General features: G+C 46.3%; 1 protein-coding gene across 1 annotated transcript in view; it reads left to right on the forward strand.

The window, feature by feature from the left end:
- DNAAF9 (dynein axonemal assembly factor 9) overlaps positions 1-17,997 on the forward strand; it is an 83,332-nt gene that overhangs the window by 43,465 nt on the left and 21,870 nt on the right. Inside the window, exons 16-26 of the mRNA XM_068149436.1 lie at positions 320-365; positions 1,202-1,313; positions 2,282-2,352; positions 3,075-3,125; positions 3,904-3,991; positions 6,782-6,885; positions 9,534-9,680; positions 13,996-14,084; positions 14,319-14,417; positions 14,673-14,790; positions 16,835-16,923. Of these exons, the coding sequence (XP_068005537.1) occupies positions 320-365; positions 1,202-1,313; positions 2,282-2,352; positions 3,075-3,125; positions 3,904-3,991; positions 6,782-6,885; positions 9,534-9,680; positions 13,996-14,084; positions 14,319-14,417; positions 14,673-14,790; positions 16,835-16,923 (1,014 nt within the window). The remainder of the gene's footprint in view (positions 1-319; positions 366-1,201; positions 1,314-2,281; positions 2,353-3,074; positions 3,126-3,903; positions 3,992-6,781; positions 6,886-9,533; positions 9,681-13,995; positions 14,085-14,318; positions 14,418-14,672; positions 14,791-16,834; positions 16,924-17,997) is intronic.

A 17,997-nucleotide genomic window follows, 5' to 3' on the forward strand; every position in this document is an offset into this window, starting at 1 on the left:
TTTTATCTGTGAGACAGTTTAATGATTTCACATTGTAGTTCTGTGGAATCCTGGAACTCAGCTGAAACAACTGGGCAGCCCAGTTGTCTTAACTGATAATGAGGAAAGCAGCATGAGTCCATTAAGAGCTTCCTTTTAAAACACTGCTTTTGGCTTAGTTGATATCACAGGCTTGTAGGGTGTTCTTTTTAATGCCCTCACTGTATAATTCACTGAAATGGCCTAGGCACATGTATTAAAATGCAATTGCTCTTCTGGCTGCTCCTCACTCAAAAGCAGCTAACCTTTAAATGTCTCATTCTTCTTCTTCTTCTTCTAGAATTACTCCCTTAGATAATGAAGACAGCCTGAGTTTGATTAAAACAGTAAGTAAGCTGTTGAGGATCCTGATGATACATTTTGTTAGGAAATGGAGCTGGAGTGGCTGTTTGTGTGGGGCATGCTGAGCTTTGTGTTTATGTGAATGCAGGTACAAGGGGGGGATGAGGTTTCAGATGCTGCAACTGAGTTGTATGATGAAGTCAGACAGTGTAATCAGGAGGAAAACATTAGCACAGAGTTCTGATCTCAGGCTTTCCACCACAGCATAGACAAAGGAGGTTTCAAAATCTCCTTCAAGTGTTTCAATGTGGCCAGCAGGAACAGGGCAGGGATTGTCCCCCTGTGCTTAGCGCTGGTGAAGCCTCACCTGGAATATTTGGTTCAGTTTTGGGCCACTCAGTTTAAGAAAGACATTGAGGTGCTGGAGCATGTCCAGAAGAGGGCAATGAAGGTGATAAAGGGTGTGGAGAACAGGGCTGGTAAGGAGCAGCTGAGGGGAACTGAGGTTGTCTAGCCTGGAGAAAATGAGCTTAAGGAGAGACTTATTGCTGTCTGAAAGGAGGTTGGAGTGAGGTGGGGCTTGGTCTCTTCTCCCGAGTAACAACTGATAGGGCAAGAGGAAAGGGTCTTAACTTGTGCTGGGGGAGGTTTAGGTTGGCCATGAGGAACAATTTCTTCCCTGAAAGGATTATCAGGCCCTGGAACAGGCTGCCCAGGGCAGTGGTGGAGTCCCTGTCCCTGGAGGGAATGTAGATGTGGTGCTGAGGGTCCTAGTTTGGTGGTGACCTGATGATGCTGGGTTAAAGACTGAACTCAGGAATCTTAAGTGTCTCTTGTAACCAACACAATTCTATGATTCTAAATTCTGCTTCCTCTGCAGGCATCTATGATGGTATTTGACATTCCAGACTTGCTCACAGGAAGAGGATCCCTGGGATCTGTTGTCTTTTCAGAGTCATTTCTAACATCCCAGATACAAGTAAAAGAAAAAGGTAACTGTTTCAAATCCCCACACCTTTGTTGTCATTCTGTTAGCTTTGGTGTGATGGAAGAGCCAAAGAGCTTCCAGTGGCTAGTACCAGTATTGCCTCTATAGGGTTAAGTTGCTGGGTTAATTAAAAGACCTAAACATTTGAGCTTTCTAGTAATGAATATCTTGTGTCAAGAGCTGCTAATCTCACCTGGGGCTTTGTGGCTGCCTTGTGATACAGCAGGGCTGAGGTGTCAAAAAATTCAAGTGTAGTAGTCCCCTCCTTCAGTTTTCTTCAGGTGAAGAAATGTTTTGGGTTTTTATGAAGCAATTAGAAGAGCATCACTTTGTAAGACTCATTTTGTAGGATGTGTTTTAATTTCATTTGTTCTTTGTTTGAAACAGAAGGAACAAAGCTGGGGAAGGATGTGCTGTTTAGAAACCTTGGGGTTTGGAGCAGCCTTGCATTTCAAATACAAGATAAGATGCTCCCTGCCTGGAGGTGTCCATGGCCAGGCTGGATATGGCCTTGAGCAACCTGGGCTAGTGAGAGGTGTCCCTGCCCATGGCCAGGGGGTTGGAACTGGATCTTTAAGGTTCCTTCCAACCCAATCTATGATCCTGAGTGATTTCCAAGACCTGAGACAGGTGCATATTTTCCAGACTGTTTCCATGTGGCAGATAGCTTTGGAGGTTGCCTGGGCAATATTTAAGAGCTCTTGAATTCAGACAGGCTGTGGGTTTTTAGCCACAGGAGTTGGAACACTTTGTGGGGGGAGGTAAAGCAGAAGCAGCCATAGACTGGAGCAAGTTTTCTGTGGCATTGTAAGGGCTCTGTCTGGGGGCTAGTCTGCTGTGAAAGCCTCACTAAGCACTGCAAAGTCTTTAAAACAATGAGGAAATGTTTCAAGTTGTAGGAGGAACACATGGACCAGTCTGAGGTATGTGGATGGCATTGTAGTGTTTTGCTTTCTGTTTGCTTCCCTGCAGATGGCAGCATCAGTTCAGAAACCAGCCACATCATCCTGACTGCAGCTATCCCAAGATACGCTTCCTGGCTGGTCAGTACACAAAGACCTATTTGTTTGTTCTGTACATACAGATTCACAAATGCAAAGCTGTTGGAAAAGGATGTGGGTGTAGGAGGACAGAGTGTGGAACTGGGGCATTGAAACAGAATATTCCTCTCTTAGTGCCACTCTGATTTTTGGATTTGGGCTTAAAGTGGTCAGCTGCTAAGCGGGAACAGGCTGATGGCTCATCACAACACGAAGGTCTTAATTAGCTCGTTCTCACCACTTCAGGTTTTAAGCTGTGTGAAGGCTTGAGGTTTTTGCAGTGGCACTTTTGAAAATCCTGATGCTTGTGGGGCACTTCAGATCACTTTAAATGCCTGACCCTACAGGAAAAAAAAAAGTCTGTTTCCAGACCTCTGATGTGCCTCGGTGTTCCGGGTGTGGTTCCAGTGGGTCTTACGAAGCTGGACAGCATGATGCCCTTTGACAATCTGTCCTCCTTAAACACTTTCACAGCAGTACAAATGAAGACAGTGCTTTTTGGCTCTTGCAAAATGTCAGGAGGTGTGTCCCCTTGAATATATTTCAGGGATCTATTTCAGTCCCATGGTGACAGTGTACCGAAGAGCACAAAGCTGTCCTCTGAGGCGCTCGGCTCTCAGGGCCCTATCTGTGGTACCCAATGTCCCTGTTTGCACTGAATCTTCTTTCATGTTAGACTTGCTTTCTCTAGTAACAATACAAATGGGAACTGTTTCTGGCTACAGGTTGAAGATAGTGATGTGAAACTGTCTGAGAAAGCACAGCAGATACTGAAGGTAAAGTTAAACCTTTTTGTTCATCTGTGGAAGTGATGCTTTCGAGAAGCCCTATTCAAGACAGTGGCAAAAGTGGCTCTCACTGTGTTTGTTCCTCCCCCCCCTATGAAGGACTTGCCTGTTTTAGCCTGTCTCTTTCAAACTTGGACCTGCAAAACAGCATACATTGTGTGTAAAAGTTTGAGCTTTTCTTTATCTCAAAGAATGACAAAAGCCAAGGAGCAAAGAGAGCTCCAAAACACCGATGGCTTCATGGAAGCACTACCCACGGAGCGTTTCAAACAGCCCCTACAACCCAGTGCCACTCCACATGCAGCTTGGCTTTAACTTATTTAGCCTGCAAAATGTCTGAAGGAGAGCACTTTAAACACTGTAGGGGGAAAAAAAGGGAAGAATGTGGGCTCTGGGAACATCTCAAACCACAGGAGTTTCACATTTGTGGCTCAATTTGCGGCCACCAGAAATGGTCGTTGTAAATAGATTTATTCTCCTGTAATCCACTTTGAGTCCTGTAGATTGACAACCTCAAAACAAAAAGCCTTGTGGCTGTGACAATAAATTGTAACTTAATAGCTGCTGGGAAAACCAACATGGGGGGCGGAGGGCTTTTGAAAGCTGGACCTTGACATGCTGTCTTTCACTAGTTGTTCTGGGCAGCTTAAAACACTTTCAAGGGTTCTGACAGATGCTGTTGAAGCAAAAGCATGAGAAGGGGCGCTGGCTTTGAGTGCTGTCCTGGATCCAGCCTGTGACACTGCTGTTTGCTTTTCCTCTTTAGGAAGACAAATCTTTTCTGGGCACTTTACTCACTGGAGGTGATGGAGCATATATTTGTTCCAGCAATCCCCAGGCCATGCCTGCAGAAGGTGAGATGTGTTTTAGAATCACAGAACGTGTTGGATGGGAAGGATCTGGCAGAGCTCATCTAGTCCAGCCCCCTGCATTAAGCAGGGAGATCCCCACCTAGATCAGATTGTTCACAGGCTCATCATAGAATCAGCAAGGTTGGAAAAGACCTCAAAGATCATCAAGTCCAACCTGTCACCTAACACTTCCTGACTACTAAACCATGGCACCAAGTGCCACGTCCAGTCCTCTCTTGAACACCTCCAGGGGTGGTGACTCCACCACCTCCCTGGGCAGCCCAGTCCAATGGCTAACAACTCTCTCTGGGAAGAACTTTCTCCTCACCTCCAGCCTAAACTTCCCCTGGCATAGCTTGAGACTGTGTCCTCTTGTTCATCAAGCCTGACCTTGCATGTTTTCAGGGATGGGGCCTCCACCTCCCTGGACAACCTATTCCAATGTTCCACCACCCTCATATTAAAGAACTTTTTGCTAATATCCAGGACAAGAGGAAATGGCCTCAGGTTGCACTGAAGGAGCTTTAGATTGGACATTAAGAAACATATCATGCCCAAGAGTTTAATCAAAATCTGGGACTGGCTGCCCAGGGCAGTGGTGGAGTCCCCATCCCTGGAGGGATTTAAAAGCCATATAGATGTAGTGCTGGGGGACATGGCTTTGTGGTGAGCTGGCAGTGATGCACTAAGGATTGGCTTTGATAATCTTAGAGGTCTTTTTCCAGCCTCACCAACTGTAGTTGCCCAATGCGGTGTTGAGAGTAAATTATGACGTGCAAGGAAATGGAACAGCAAACTTCCCATGCTGGAACTGGCTTTTGCTCTGCTTGGACAGGTTTTAAACAAGGGAGGTTAACACAGAGTGTCATCTTCAGATGTTTTGCAACACAGTCCTGTGGGCACACGTTCACCCAGGAGACAAGCAGAGAATGGGGAAATGAGGGGATTTGGGTTGCTTTGGTGAGGCTTTTTGGCTTTGGGAAGGCTGGTTGTGTGTGCTTAGTGGAGCAAGTTACATCTTCCCTTTTTCAGGGAGATTTTTGACATGAAGTGTTGTGCTAACTCCTGGGCTGGAGAGTTCTAAATAGATGGCATAAGGACTATTATGTAACCCTTCCACAAGCAAGATACTGTCCGAGGTGCCAAGTGAAAATGAAGGCAGCTTGCTGTGCTCTAATCTGAGCTCTGCTGAGGGTGTTGCTATGTAGTCTAGCAAGATGAGGTGGGAAAGGTGCTGTCAGCCAGGCACTCATCTTCTCTCCCTGTCACTTGTGTCTTGCTGTAACATGGTGTGTACATTGGGGACAGAAATGCAGCCGAAGAGTTCAGACTGTTAAACCGTTCCCGTTGTGTGCTAATGGAGCTGCTGCGTTACCTGAGTCGACAGCCTTGCCAGTTAGAATGCTTTGTGATTAATCTCTCGTGGAAAATACACAAAGAGTATGTCAAGTGGTTCTTGATAGAATCCAGTGACTCCCATGTTGCAAGAAACCCTTTCAGTGTGGATTAATTAACACTCATTTTGGCTTGCTTTCCTGTTACAAAAGAGTCAGCATCTCTGTTTCCCTGCCCTTCCCCATCGACTCGTTCTGTGAAGTCTGGGAGATGTGAGAGAAATCTGCCTCTCTTTGATAGAAGGGGCTAGATGCACAGTCATGTTTGGCTATCTTTTAATTACTTTGCTGTTTGGCTCTGCTTTTTTCATAGAATCCTAGAATGGCTCAGGTTGGAAAGGACCTCAGAGGTCATCTGCTCTAACCCCCCTGCCATGGGCAGGGATGCCTCTCAAGCAAACTTGGTTGCCCAAGACCTCATCCAACCTGGCCTTTTTTCCACATGTAACTCTTAAGTAATGCCTTCCCCCCCACTTTCCCTTTTGCTGACTCAATTGCTTCCCTCTATGGGCTGTGATCCTGCTTTTAGTGCATGGTCCAGCACTGGTAGCAGAGGTCCAGCTGGCAGCCCCTGCTTAGTCATTTGTTCATGGCTCTCTTCTGGCTGCTGGAAATAAGCTTTTTGCTGATGTCAGTCTGTAGCACTTTGATGGAATTTGGGGTTTATGCATCACACCATCCAGCCTTCCTGTTTCTCATTTTCCAGCTGCTTTCCCAACTCATGCAGCTTTGTTCAGAGCCAAAGGGTCTGTCAGATGGCAGGAGGAGCAGAGATAAAACAAATGGCGTGTGTCTCTTGGCTGTCACTAGCTTGTTAGCTGCCAGGGAGATTGCTGCCCAGTAACAGCTGTCTCTGTACACACAAGGAAACAAACATCTGCAGGTAAAGGGGTTCTTGATTTTAAACACTGTCAGGGACACAAAGGGAAAGCAAGAGTGGCATCTTGGTTTGGATTTTCCTTGTTCTTGGTACGCTGCCGCATTGCTGGACAGCTGAACAGCTCCTTCCAGTCTTTGTAGTTGCAGGTGTTTGGATGCAAGGTTTTCTGAAGTTCTTGTTCTGTCAGTTCTACATTTCTGGAGTTTTCTAGTTCAACACCATGGCCTTTTTTTTGGCTTCAAAAAAGAAGCCATTTAGGCAAAGTGGGCTCCAGGGGATAAGATGAAATCCAGTGCAATCACAGTCATGATTCCTGCCCTTTGATTGTGAGAGACAGTCAGGACTGAGTGGCTGTGCTCTGAGTGCTGTCTAGATGCTCCCTCGGACCTTCACTGCATGTTAGACAAAACACAGCTCTGCAGGACCACAGATTCCACACTCAGAAAGAGGAGGCATTGCCCACATGACACTGCAGTGTTGATGTGTACCTAACACACTTCTTTTCCTTTCCAATTGTAGGCAAATTGTACTTCTTCTCAGATGGCATTCTCTTTTCTGATCCCCACCATGGCAGCATTTCCATGTCAAAGAACCACATGAGTTCCATTTCTCTTTATGATGGGGTGAGTATTTCCTTGGCTCCTGCTGTCAGGAGCTTTGAAGCCATCTGGAACAATGTTTCTGCAGGGTAGTAGGACAAAGTTCTGATAGCAGCTGCAGTTTTACAAGGGTGTTCATGAAACTGTAGTAACTGGTGCAAATCATCCTGGCTTGCATCAGAATAGTGTGGCCAGCAGGGGCAGGGAGGTCGTTCTGTCCCTGTACTCAGCACTGGTTAGGCCACACCTTGAGTCCTGTGTCCAGTTCTGGGCCCCTCAGTTTAAGAAGGACATTCAGACTCTTGAACGTGTCCAGAGAAGGGCAATGAGGCTGGGGAGGGGTCTGGAGCACAGCCCTGTGAGGAGAGGCTGAGAGAGCTGGGGTTGCTTAGCCTGGAGAAGAGGAGGCTCAGGGGTGACCTTATTGCTCTCTACAACTACCTGAAGGGAGGTTGTAGACAGGCAGAGGTTGGTCTCTTCTCCCAGGCAACCAGCACCAGAACAAGAGGACACAGTCTCAAGCTGCACCAGGGGAGGTTTAGGCTGGAGGTAAGGAGAAAGTTCTTCCCAGAGAGAGTTGTTGGGCATTGGAATGTGCTGCCCAGGGAAGTGGTGGAGTAACCATCCCTGGAAGTGTTCAAAAAAGGACTAGATGTGGCACTTGGTGCCATGGTTTAGTTAGTCATGAGGTGTTGGGTGACAGGTTGGACTTGATGATCTTTGAGGTCTTTTCCAACCTTACTGATTCTATGAAATCTCTAGACGGGGAGAGGTTAGTGTAACCAATTACTGATTAGCTAAGTTGTCAAGAGGAGAGAGCTAAATTATCAGGAGAGAATGTTGTCTTGGGCTGAGTTATCAATGTGCTCTTAGTAGTGTGGAAAATTGCTTTACAGTAAAGGAGAACATGCAGAGCGTGGCACTCATAAAACATCTAGCAGTCCTAAGTGATGAGTGTAGAGAAGTTTTGTGGTGCATTGGAGGGTGCAGTGCTGCCTTCTAGGCACAACAGATTTAACTTGGAGGCAAGTGTTGGTGGTAGTGCACTGCTTGTCCCTAGAGAGGTCATGAGCACTGTCTGTCTCCACTGTCGTGGAGCGTTGTGGAACTGGCAGGGTGAGGGGAATGACTTGGTCATGTTTCCCAAGATGAGTGAGAAGGAAAGGGCCTGTTCACAGAATCCCAGCATGGTGGGGTTTGGGAGGAACTTCTGGGGGTCATCTAGTCCAACCCTCTGCTAAAGCAGGGGCACCCACAGCAGCTTGCCCAGGATCACAGTGTGGTTGGAATCTCTCCCGGGAAGGAGACTCCACAACCTTTCTGGGCAGCCTGCTCCAGGGCTCCAGCACCCTTAGAAGAAAAAAAGCTTTTCCTTGTGGAAATTTGGATGGAACCTCCTGGGTTCCAGTTTGTGCCCACTGACCCTTGCCCTGTCACTGGCCCCATCTTCTTGCCCCCTGCCCTTTAGGTACTGCACAGCACTGCTGAGCTGTTGGATGTAATTACACATATTTGGGTGGTTGCAGTCTTCACCTAACATTTACCATTTTGGACTTTCACCATTCCTGTGCTCAGCTTGTGTCACTCCAGCTGGCTAACTTGCCACACTAATAGTTTGGTCTTGTGGATTGAGACTTAGATTAAAGATGGAAACGCAGCTAGTTTTTTTCCCCTCTTTCAGGCAGCCACACTGGGTTAACCATCACACTTCCAGAATGGAATGGAGATTGTTTTGGTTGGTTATTGTTTCAGAAGCACTGGGGGGGGGGAATTCACAAAAACCTCTGTTTCCTTGAGTTTCTATTTTCATCAGGTACAGTATTCCACATTTGCTCAGTGCCCTCCATTGTGTTGCTGTGATTTCATCATCTAATGGAGGAAACCAGTAAAACACAATAAAAGTGTGTGATTGAACTGAGCTGAAAACACAGCAGTGAAGAGATTCCTACCTTAGCTGCCTTTTCTTGTGCATCATATGGATTGCCCCTTGGTAGCTTAAGAAGCTATTTTAACACTGACCTTCCTTCTATTGTCTGATTCAAGACACTCACTTTCATAAAGCCAGCTATTTATGGGAGTTGGCTGAAAATCTTGAACTGATGCCAGAGTTTTGTGTAAAGCTAAACCTTGACAGAGAGCATTTTATTGTTCAACTGACTTGGCGTAATACCAGGGTGGAGGGCTTAGAGCATTAAGAAGTGACAGGAGAAGCAGGGTAATTGTTAGTGTGCCTTTTCTGAAAGTCATTGCAACAGCAATATTGATGGGAAAGAGAGGATGATTGAGTGCTAGGGCTGGAGTTAAAGGCACAAAGACTTGAAGTGATGCTAAGTGCAGTTTCCTAGCTCTAACACCATGCCTGCTAGGTGCCAGTAGGTGTGGAAATGCAAGCTTCTCTTTTTCAAGACAAGGTGAAGTTTAGGTGCTTAGAACAATCTGAGATGCTTGCTTTCAAGCTTGTGGGTGTCTCTGAAGAAGTAGAATCTGAGCTGTACTTCAGGAGGCTGCAGTTGATTCTTCTGCTCCATACCTGAGTGCTGTACACTAAGCAGTGTTCAGATCTTTGTGCGTGCCTGGCCATGACTTGCAGTAGTTCTGTTCTTTGCCATTCAATCTGTGAAGCTTTTCCGCCCCCACACAATTAACATTTGTCCTCTTTCTTCCTCCTCTAGGATTCAACCAGTGTTGTTGCTGCTCTCTTCATAGACTTCAAGAGTTCCTTGCTTGCTCACCTCCCCATTGAGTTCCATGCCCGAGACAACTTTTTGATGATTGCACTTTTCCCCAGAACAAAGATTTATAAAGCTTTTTATTCACAGGTAAAGTGAAACCAAGAGGGGTTGGCTGGGGTGGGGAGGGAGGAGGATGATGGTCTCTTCTCCCAGGCAACCAGCACCAGAACAAGAGGACACAGTCTCAGGCTGTGCCAGGGGAGGTTTAGGTTGGATGTTAGGAAGACGTTCTACACAGAGAGAGTGATTGCCCATTGGAATGGGCTGCCTGGGGAGGTGGTGGAGTCACCATCACTGGAGGTGTTCAGGAGGAGACTTGATGGGGTGCTTGGTGCCATGGGTTAGTTGTTTAGGTGGGTTGGATTGGTTGATGGGTTGGACACGATGATCTTGAAGGTCTCTTCCAACCTGGTTTGGTTTATTCTAAATGCTTTATTCTAAATGGTTTATCTGCCTTCTGAACTTGGGACTGTTGTGGAGTGGACTGCCCTGCCTGGCCCTGTGGACCTTCCCAGGAACATGGCTGCTCCTGATCTTAGGAGCTGGCATGTGTGAGAAGCTTTTAACTTCTGGCTGTGCTTCTAGTGACTGTGTTGCTCGTTAAGCTTTACGATCACCATCTGCTTTAATTTTGTCTCCTGAAGCCAGAGAGTGCTCTGCAGGCTGGTTTTCTAGTAGTTGCATTTGAAAAGCAGCACTGGTTGGTGTCTGACTGGCTGCAGCAGTTGTGTGTGGTGGCAGAGGGTCTATTGTGTCCTTTTGTGGTTAGACACACTTGGCTGGGGATCCTGGGGGAAGCTCTGTTAACATCTTTACATCTCCCATATGGCAGTGTATTATTCTCTCAGATTGGCTTCATATATTGTAATGCAGAGGCTTTTAATAAACAACACTTTAGAACAATGGCACTTTTGAGGAAATGAGCCTGGAGATTCTGGGACTTCTCAAGGGTTTTAGTGTGCAACCATGAGGCTGGGCTGGAAAAGACCACCTAGCCCAGTGAGTAATCCCCACGGGTAGTGTCAATGTTGCCAGCAAACTTCTCCTCCTTTTATCTTAAATATTGAGTTTCCTCCTGCGGTGCCACTGTGTGAGTGGCTTGGAATGTTTAGTTGGGTTTTGAATTTTCAGCCTATTTTATTAGGTCTCCTTTTATAGCTCTTAAGCTCTACCAGCTCAAGCCTCCTTGAAGGATCCAGAAATGTCAGATCTATTCCTTCTGGCTCGTTCAGCCTGATAAAGTAAAACCAGATCCCTTTGAATCTAGGCTTATGAAAAGGTCTCTTTTCCTCTGATGCTTGTGATACTTGTCTTTTGATCTCTGTTTTGACTGGAGATAGCCCAAGTGTGTGTAGTGTCCATGATGAGGGGATTTGTTCCCTGTACAGAAGCAATGAGTTCCCTCCTGAACATGTTCAGAGGTGCCCTACCCTTGGTTTGCTTTGATTCAGTAGATCCTGCTCTAACTCTGAGAAACTCCTTCAGCTGCTTTCTCTTTTACTACCCACTGATACTCCAGATTTAGATTGGATATTAGGAAAAAAATCTCTTCACAGAAAGTATGGTCAAGCTCTGGGGCCAGGGCAGTGGTGAAGTCATCACTCTTGAAGGTATGTAAAAGTCATGCTGAGGGACATGGTTCAGACTTGGCAGTGTTAGGTTGATGTTGGGCTTCATCTCAAAGGTCTTTTCCAGCCTAAACAGCTGTGTGATTCTGACAGGTTCTAGCAGTGTTTCAATGCTCATTCAGGCTGCCATCCTGACTTTCTTCCTTTTGTATTTCTCTTTCCTCTGTTACTACAGCTGGATCTGTGTTTTCTGTGGAGCATCTCAGGGTTGTGTAGACTCTCTTCCAACTTAGTTACCTGAAACAGTGTCAACTCCCTTCAGCCAGTGGCAGACTCATTGCAAAGGGTGTCAGAGGGCTTTCCCAAAGCAACTCTGCTGTGGGCTGTCCCCAGCCTTCTGCTGCCTTTCCCCCCCCCCCCCCCCCCCTTGTTGCTATTTATTCCAGTCTTGCTTTGAGCTAGCTTTTTGCCAAGCAGTTTTACACAGAGTTTCTGCACTTGAAAAGTTTCTCATCTGGCACCACACCAGTGGCTTTGCTCAAGCTCAAGGAGATGAAATGTGTCTTTTGTCTTAGAGATGTTATCTCATCCATGAAAACTACTCATAAGATCACATGTGCATGATTGTGAGTGGCATGGAGGCACAGGGTTGTGTTTTGTTAGCATTTACTGCAGGTATTAGACGACTCCCTCACAAATCTTTTCTGCAAGCCTGCATTCTCTTGGAGTCACAAGAAGTCAGCATTCTACAAACCTGTAGATACAAAGATTCACAACAGTGTAGGTTCTGATTTTACCCTTCTCCAATCACATGGCACAAGACCTTGCTTCAGGGATCTGTGCTTCAGTTATTCCCAGCCTTCTTGGAACACTATTACCCATTCCTCCAGAGCTGAGTGTGCTAAATTCCTTCCAACTCAGACAGCTGCACGGTTTGGAGCACACAGAACTGGAATCTGGTTTGCAGATTCTGCCTAGGCAGGACACTGTGTCTCACATCCTTACTTTAATTGGTAGGGGAGGAATATTAGCTTTGAAGTATATGGATTATGATTTATCTCCACCTTCATAGAATCAATGAGGTTGGAAGAGACCTCAAAGATCATTAAGTCCAACCTGTCACCCAAGACCTCATCACTACTAAACCATGGCACCAAGAGCCACATCCAATCCCCTCTTGAGCACCTCCAGGGATGGGGACTCCACCACCTCCCTGGGCAGCACATTCCAATGGCTAACAACTCTCTAATGCCACACAGCAGTTCTTCTTTTAAATGTTCATTAAGCAACAGGAAAACACTGCTCTGTTTCCACCGAGCTCAGGCTCAGCCTGACCTGTGTTTTTCCTTCATCCCTAGCCCCCTGACTCAGAAAGAATACAGTTTTCTGCTGACAATTTTCTTCTTTGCATCCCTTCACCAGTCCTTTCCATCCCTCATAGGCTGTTCCCCTAGTCTCTAAGACATGGATTTGAGTGGCTATCTGTCTGATTGCGTGGATCCTCCCACACAAGCAATGATGGCTTTGTTAATATCCAGAGTTCAGTTTATTTTGGTGGGTTTTATCTCAGTACCATTGTGTTTTGGATGCCAGTTTGTTAATGGAAAGCAGTCTTTCCTCCCCCAGTTTTGTCTTGCAGCAGATTATTGTGAGCAGTGACAATGGCTGTTGCCTTTACTTGTTAAAAGAAGGGAAATACCGAGCTCTGAAAGGACTGTGTGATTCATCTGACTGATTTCTAGGTTCAGAGTGCTATTCAGATGAATGTGGCTTGGCTTGAGCAATAGGATGCCAGCCAGAAGGTTGTTGCCTAGGGAAACCAAGGGCTCCCTTTTTCTTTTGTGATGGAACAGTTTCTCTTCAATTTCTAGCAATGATTGCTGCAATCTTACCTCATGAAAATTGCAGTGCTCCTTAAAGGAGACTGCTATGAATTCCCTCCCTGCTGTACAGCACTTGGATTATAGAGATGAAGTATTTCTATTCAGTGAAGCATGCTATGATTAAAAGGTAGCTGTGAGTGGGACTCTTACTTTAGTGGGTAGTGTTTTTTTCAAAGGGTTTTTTTCCCCCAGCTATGAAGATGGAGGGAAAACCAGAACACTTCAGAAAGGTTGAGTCTTCAAGCAGTTCTAGGTCAGCTAAAGAGAAGCTTACACAACCTGAGCTGTGGGGACTTCTTCCATATTTTTAATCAAGAAATCACAGAGTGGTGGTGGTTAGAAGGGAGATCATCTCCTCCATGCCCCCTGCTCAGGCAGTGTCACCCACAGCAGCTTGCCCAGGATCACAATGTCCAGCTGGGTTTGGAGTCTCTTCAGAGAAGCAGAGTCCACAACCTCTCTGGGCAGCCTGCTCCAGGGCTCCAGCACCTTCACAGCAAATAAGTTTTTCCTTGTAAAAGTTCAAATGGAACCTCCTGGCTTCCAGTTTGTACCCATTGCCCCTTGTCCTGTCACTGGGCACTACCGACAAGAATCTGATCCCATCCTCTTGCCCCTCACCCTTTGCTATTGATCACATCCCCCCTGGGGCTGCTCTTCTCCAGGTTAGGCAGCCCCAGAGCTCTCAGCCTTTCCTTCTCACAGAGTTGCTCCAGGCCCCTCAGCATCTTCATAGCCTCTGCTGGACTCTTTCCAGTAGTTCCCTGTCTCTCTGGAGCTGGGGAGCCCAGCACTGAACACACAACTCTTGCAGCCACACCATTACTGTGAGCTATTTAACTCCTAGCTAACATGCACATATTCCTTTAGGTGAGCAAAACAAACTCCTAATCAAACTGAAATCAGTTTTTCAAGATAATGACCCTTCTGCATGTGTCTGGCTTGTTGCAGGTTTATTCTTCGTGGCAAAACCAGATCAACTCAGGAGTATCTTTAAGGGATGTCCAGGAAGAATTCCTCTCTGTGGAACAGAAGAGACTGTAAGTTGATGCCACTGACTGCAGAGCAGTTGCACATTCAACTGTGTGCAACACTCAGGATGATGCTGTCACTCCTTGAGGGTCTTGGTAGTGACTTAAAAAGGAATCACTGGGTTTGTAGTGCAACACTCCCTTTGTTTTATGGTACTAGGTATATGTAGTCATCTGATTTAAAGCAGATGAATCTCTGTGCTCCTCCTTTAGCTAACCAGCAAATGAATTTCCTTGTTTTAGGCATTCCAGTGTTCAGAAGCTATTTACTGCCTTGTCTTTTCCTTCTGGGGAAAGACACAGGGAGCTGAAAATATCTGCTGCCCTTCCAGGATTAGAGAGGTGAGAAGTTATTTTTGCTTTCAAGGGGTCACTTCTGTCAGCAATAATACCAAAACCCAATTGGGATAGCTACTGAAATTTGCTTGTGTAATAACTCTGTCTTCACACTGGCTATTTGTATTCTGAGCTGAATTGTTTACTTTCTAGGAAAGCTCTGTTTGGCCTCTCTTCTTGTCTGAGTCCTTTCCCAACTATTTGTCTTAATGAAATCTTTTCACCTCGATTGTAAGAAACTAATCAACTTTTGTTTGGAAGGTTTGTGCAGCACTTTACGGTCAGCAGTGTCAGTCATGAGCCAGTAATGAGGGCACATCTTCCTATTTTGCTGCAACAGTCAGACATCATTTCTGAGAGCAAGGCAGAAAGTGAGAAGGTAAGACAGCAACTTCCTCTCCCCTGCCGCAGAATATTGAGCAAATATTCTGTCTGTCATGAGCCCTCTTGCAGCTAATGCACCGGGGTTTGTTTGGCTGTGCTCTCTGCGTCCTCCCCCAGTGCCAGCAGCTCACGCTGAACTTCAAGTCTGTTTCTTAACAAGAAATTGTTCTGCCCTGTTTTCCTGCTTGCATTACTTGCGTTTTCTACTTTGTTTTTCTTCGTTTAAGCAGTCCTTTGGAAGTGCTAATGGCCCTTCAAGCCTGCTAGCACAAAGGCAGAAAATGAAGCGCAGCTCTTCAAGGGAACAGCTTTCTCTGATGTCCAGAGAGACTTAGCCCTAAAGCAGGAGCTTGTTTTTATGAATTGCTGAATAATTTAACTGAATTGTTCTCTGGAACATAAAAGTCCTTTAAATAGCATGGAGGTAGCACATGATATTTAACATTTACTGATATTATCTGTGGAACACTCAGTTCTCTATAGGGCTAATAACAATTGTCAGACTTGAGGAGCGCTTTAAATAGCGGCTGCAGAGAAAATGTTTCCCTGTAACTCTCCAGCGTTTGAGATCTGCTGTAAGCAGGAATGGCAAAGCAGAAGGAATTGAGTAGTTCTCTTTGGATGTTGCAGTATGGCAGCAGACTTATTTCCGGGGCTCTGGCTTAGAGACCATACCGACACTTAATGACATTAAGTGTAAATTACTGTTCCTTAATGAATGCTTTCAAATCTGATTCTAAGGTTGGGGGGAACTGTTACTGTGTATATTACAAAACAACAGCAAACAAAGAAAAATCCCAGAGTCCCAAGATGGTGGGGGTTGGAAGGGACCTCCGGGGATCATCCAGTCCAACCCCCTGCTAAAGCAAGTTGCCTCAGGCTGCTCTCCTCCAGGCTCAACAGCCCCAGGGCTCTCAGCCTTTCCGTCTCACAGAGATGCTGCAGGCTCCTCAGCATCTTTGTAGCCTCTGCTGGACACTCTCCAGTAGTTCTGTCTCTTTTGAACTGGGGAGCTCAGAACTGGACTGAGTATTCCAGATGTGGCCTCAGTAGGGCAAAGTAGAGGAGGGGGAGAACCTCCCTTGACCTGCTGCCCACACTGGACCCAGTACTGAACCCTGTGCAACACAAATGGGATTGAAATAGTCTGCAGATGGCTGTCTTCAAATGCCACATAGTTAGGAACTGGAAGAGGTAATTTGTCTGTGAGTAGCAGGCTGATGAGCTGTGATGACTGGTTACCAGGGTGACAGAACTGGTCAGGTTCAGCACAGAGAATTGTCTTAGTCATGTTTCTTCCGGAGCTCATTTGCTTCCTTCTGTAGCAGCCTCCAGAACAGAGTGTAGAAATGTCTAGATACACCCCCCTGGGAGAGGTGCTCTGACTGCTTTGCAGTGTTTCTTTGCTGTCATCCCTGACCAAATCCACAAGAAGGACATACAATGAAGACAGAGGTGCTTCAGAGGCGGTAGCATGTTAGAGCTGTTGCATGCAGCTTCTGACCAATCCCCCTCAAAATGCAGCTTGGCTGGAAGAAATTTGGTGTATTGCACGCTTGGTTCAGCATCAGAAACCCAAAGCTGCTCTTTGTGTTTGACGAGACTGCCTTACACCAACACTTCGGGAGCCACTTTGCTCAATTACTGTTCTTTGTGTTTGAATGAGCCCTTTCCAAGGCAGGAAACGCCACCTCTGGGGTGCCTCTTGCAGTGTTTTGTCTGACGATTGCATTAGTACTTATACTGCAGACTAGATTTTAATGTAAGTGGTTTTCTAGTGCTGTTTGCTGTATTTATTCATTGTCCTTTACACCAGTTCAGGTATGAAAGCCAAGAGTAAAGGTTGTTATAAAACGATGCTGATCTGAGTAACTGCGTAAGCACAACAGCTCCACGCTATCTTGCTGTTACTGTGGCCAGTGTCTCTTAATTTTGGCTTTAGATTTTTATCAGGACAGCAGCCTGCTGTCTGTGCAGTTGTTGTAGCTCATTTCTAGTCCTCAGGCTGCCCCCCTGCTTATCTGCTCCCTGTGTTTCAGGTGGTTGTCACCATCATAACTGGGCTGCCGGGATGCCGCTGCAGTGACCTCTGCGCTTTTCTCGTCACCTTTAACAAGGAGCATGGCAGGTGTGTACAGCTCAGTGGTCATACTGATCACCAAAAAATAGTCAGGAGTGAAGCAGCAGGAGGGAAATGAAGCTCTCAGTGTTTCACTTAATTTACTTTTATATCCCAGTTTCCAATCTGTAAGCAGGTGTGTTCTAAGAAGGGATTCTGTCAGTGTTATGAGGCACCTTAACTAGCTCTGTGTGGCACCCTGCAGGCTTTATGACTTCAGGTACCTCAGCTGACTCTTATATCAAGTAGATTTGCCCTTAGAGTTTAGATGCTGAGATGTTTCAGAGGGGATTTCTTTGTTGCTGTTCCTGTGGTAAGAATACCACAGGCAGCACTGTATGATGTATGCCTGGGACTGCTCCTGGTGCTACAAACAGCTAAGGATAACCTTAGAAGGGCCACATGCTTCAAGCATGTATCATAGTATCATAGTATCAGTCAGGGTTGGAAGGGACCACAGGATCATCTAGTTCCAGCCCCCCTGCCATGGGCAGGGACACCTCACACTAGATCACTCATCCACTCATCCAGCCTGGGCTTAAACACCTCCAGGAATGGCACCCCAACCACCTCCCTGGACAATCCATTCCAGGGCTTCACCACTCTCACAGTGAAGAACTTCCTCCTCACCTCCAGCCTGAATCTCCCCACCTCTAGCTTCATTCCCTTCCCCCTAGTCCTATCACTACCTATGATCCTGAGCAGTCCCTCCCCAGCCTTCTTGTATCCCCCTTCAGATACTGGAAGGCCACAATTAGGTCACCTTGGGGCCTTCTCTTCTCCAGACTCATGATGTATGGACATCATCACAACTTGAAGGAAGGTTGAAAGAAACCCTCAAGATCATCTAGTCCAATCTTTGACCCATCACTGCCAGGTTACCACTAAACCATGTCCCCAAGTACCAGCTCCATATACTATTTAAATACCTCCAGGGATCCTCACTAGTTGGAGAAGAACAGATTTAAATGGGATGTTAGGAACAAGTTCTCTGACAGGAGGGTGCTGGAGCACTGCAACAGGCTTGCCAAGGCTCTAAGCCACCTGATCTAGTGAGGATGTCCCTGTTGACTGCAGGGGGGT

The sequence above is a fragment of the Melanerpes formicivorus genome, unplaced genomic scaffold (assembly GCF_026170545.1).
Source record: "Melanerpes formicivorus ecotype bairdi unplaced genomic scaffold, bMelFor1.0.p_v2 SCAF_18, whole genome shotgun sequence".
NCBI lineage: Eukaryota > Metazoa > Chordata > Aves > Piciformes > Picidae > Melanerpes > Melanerpes formicivorus.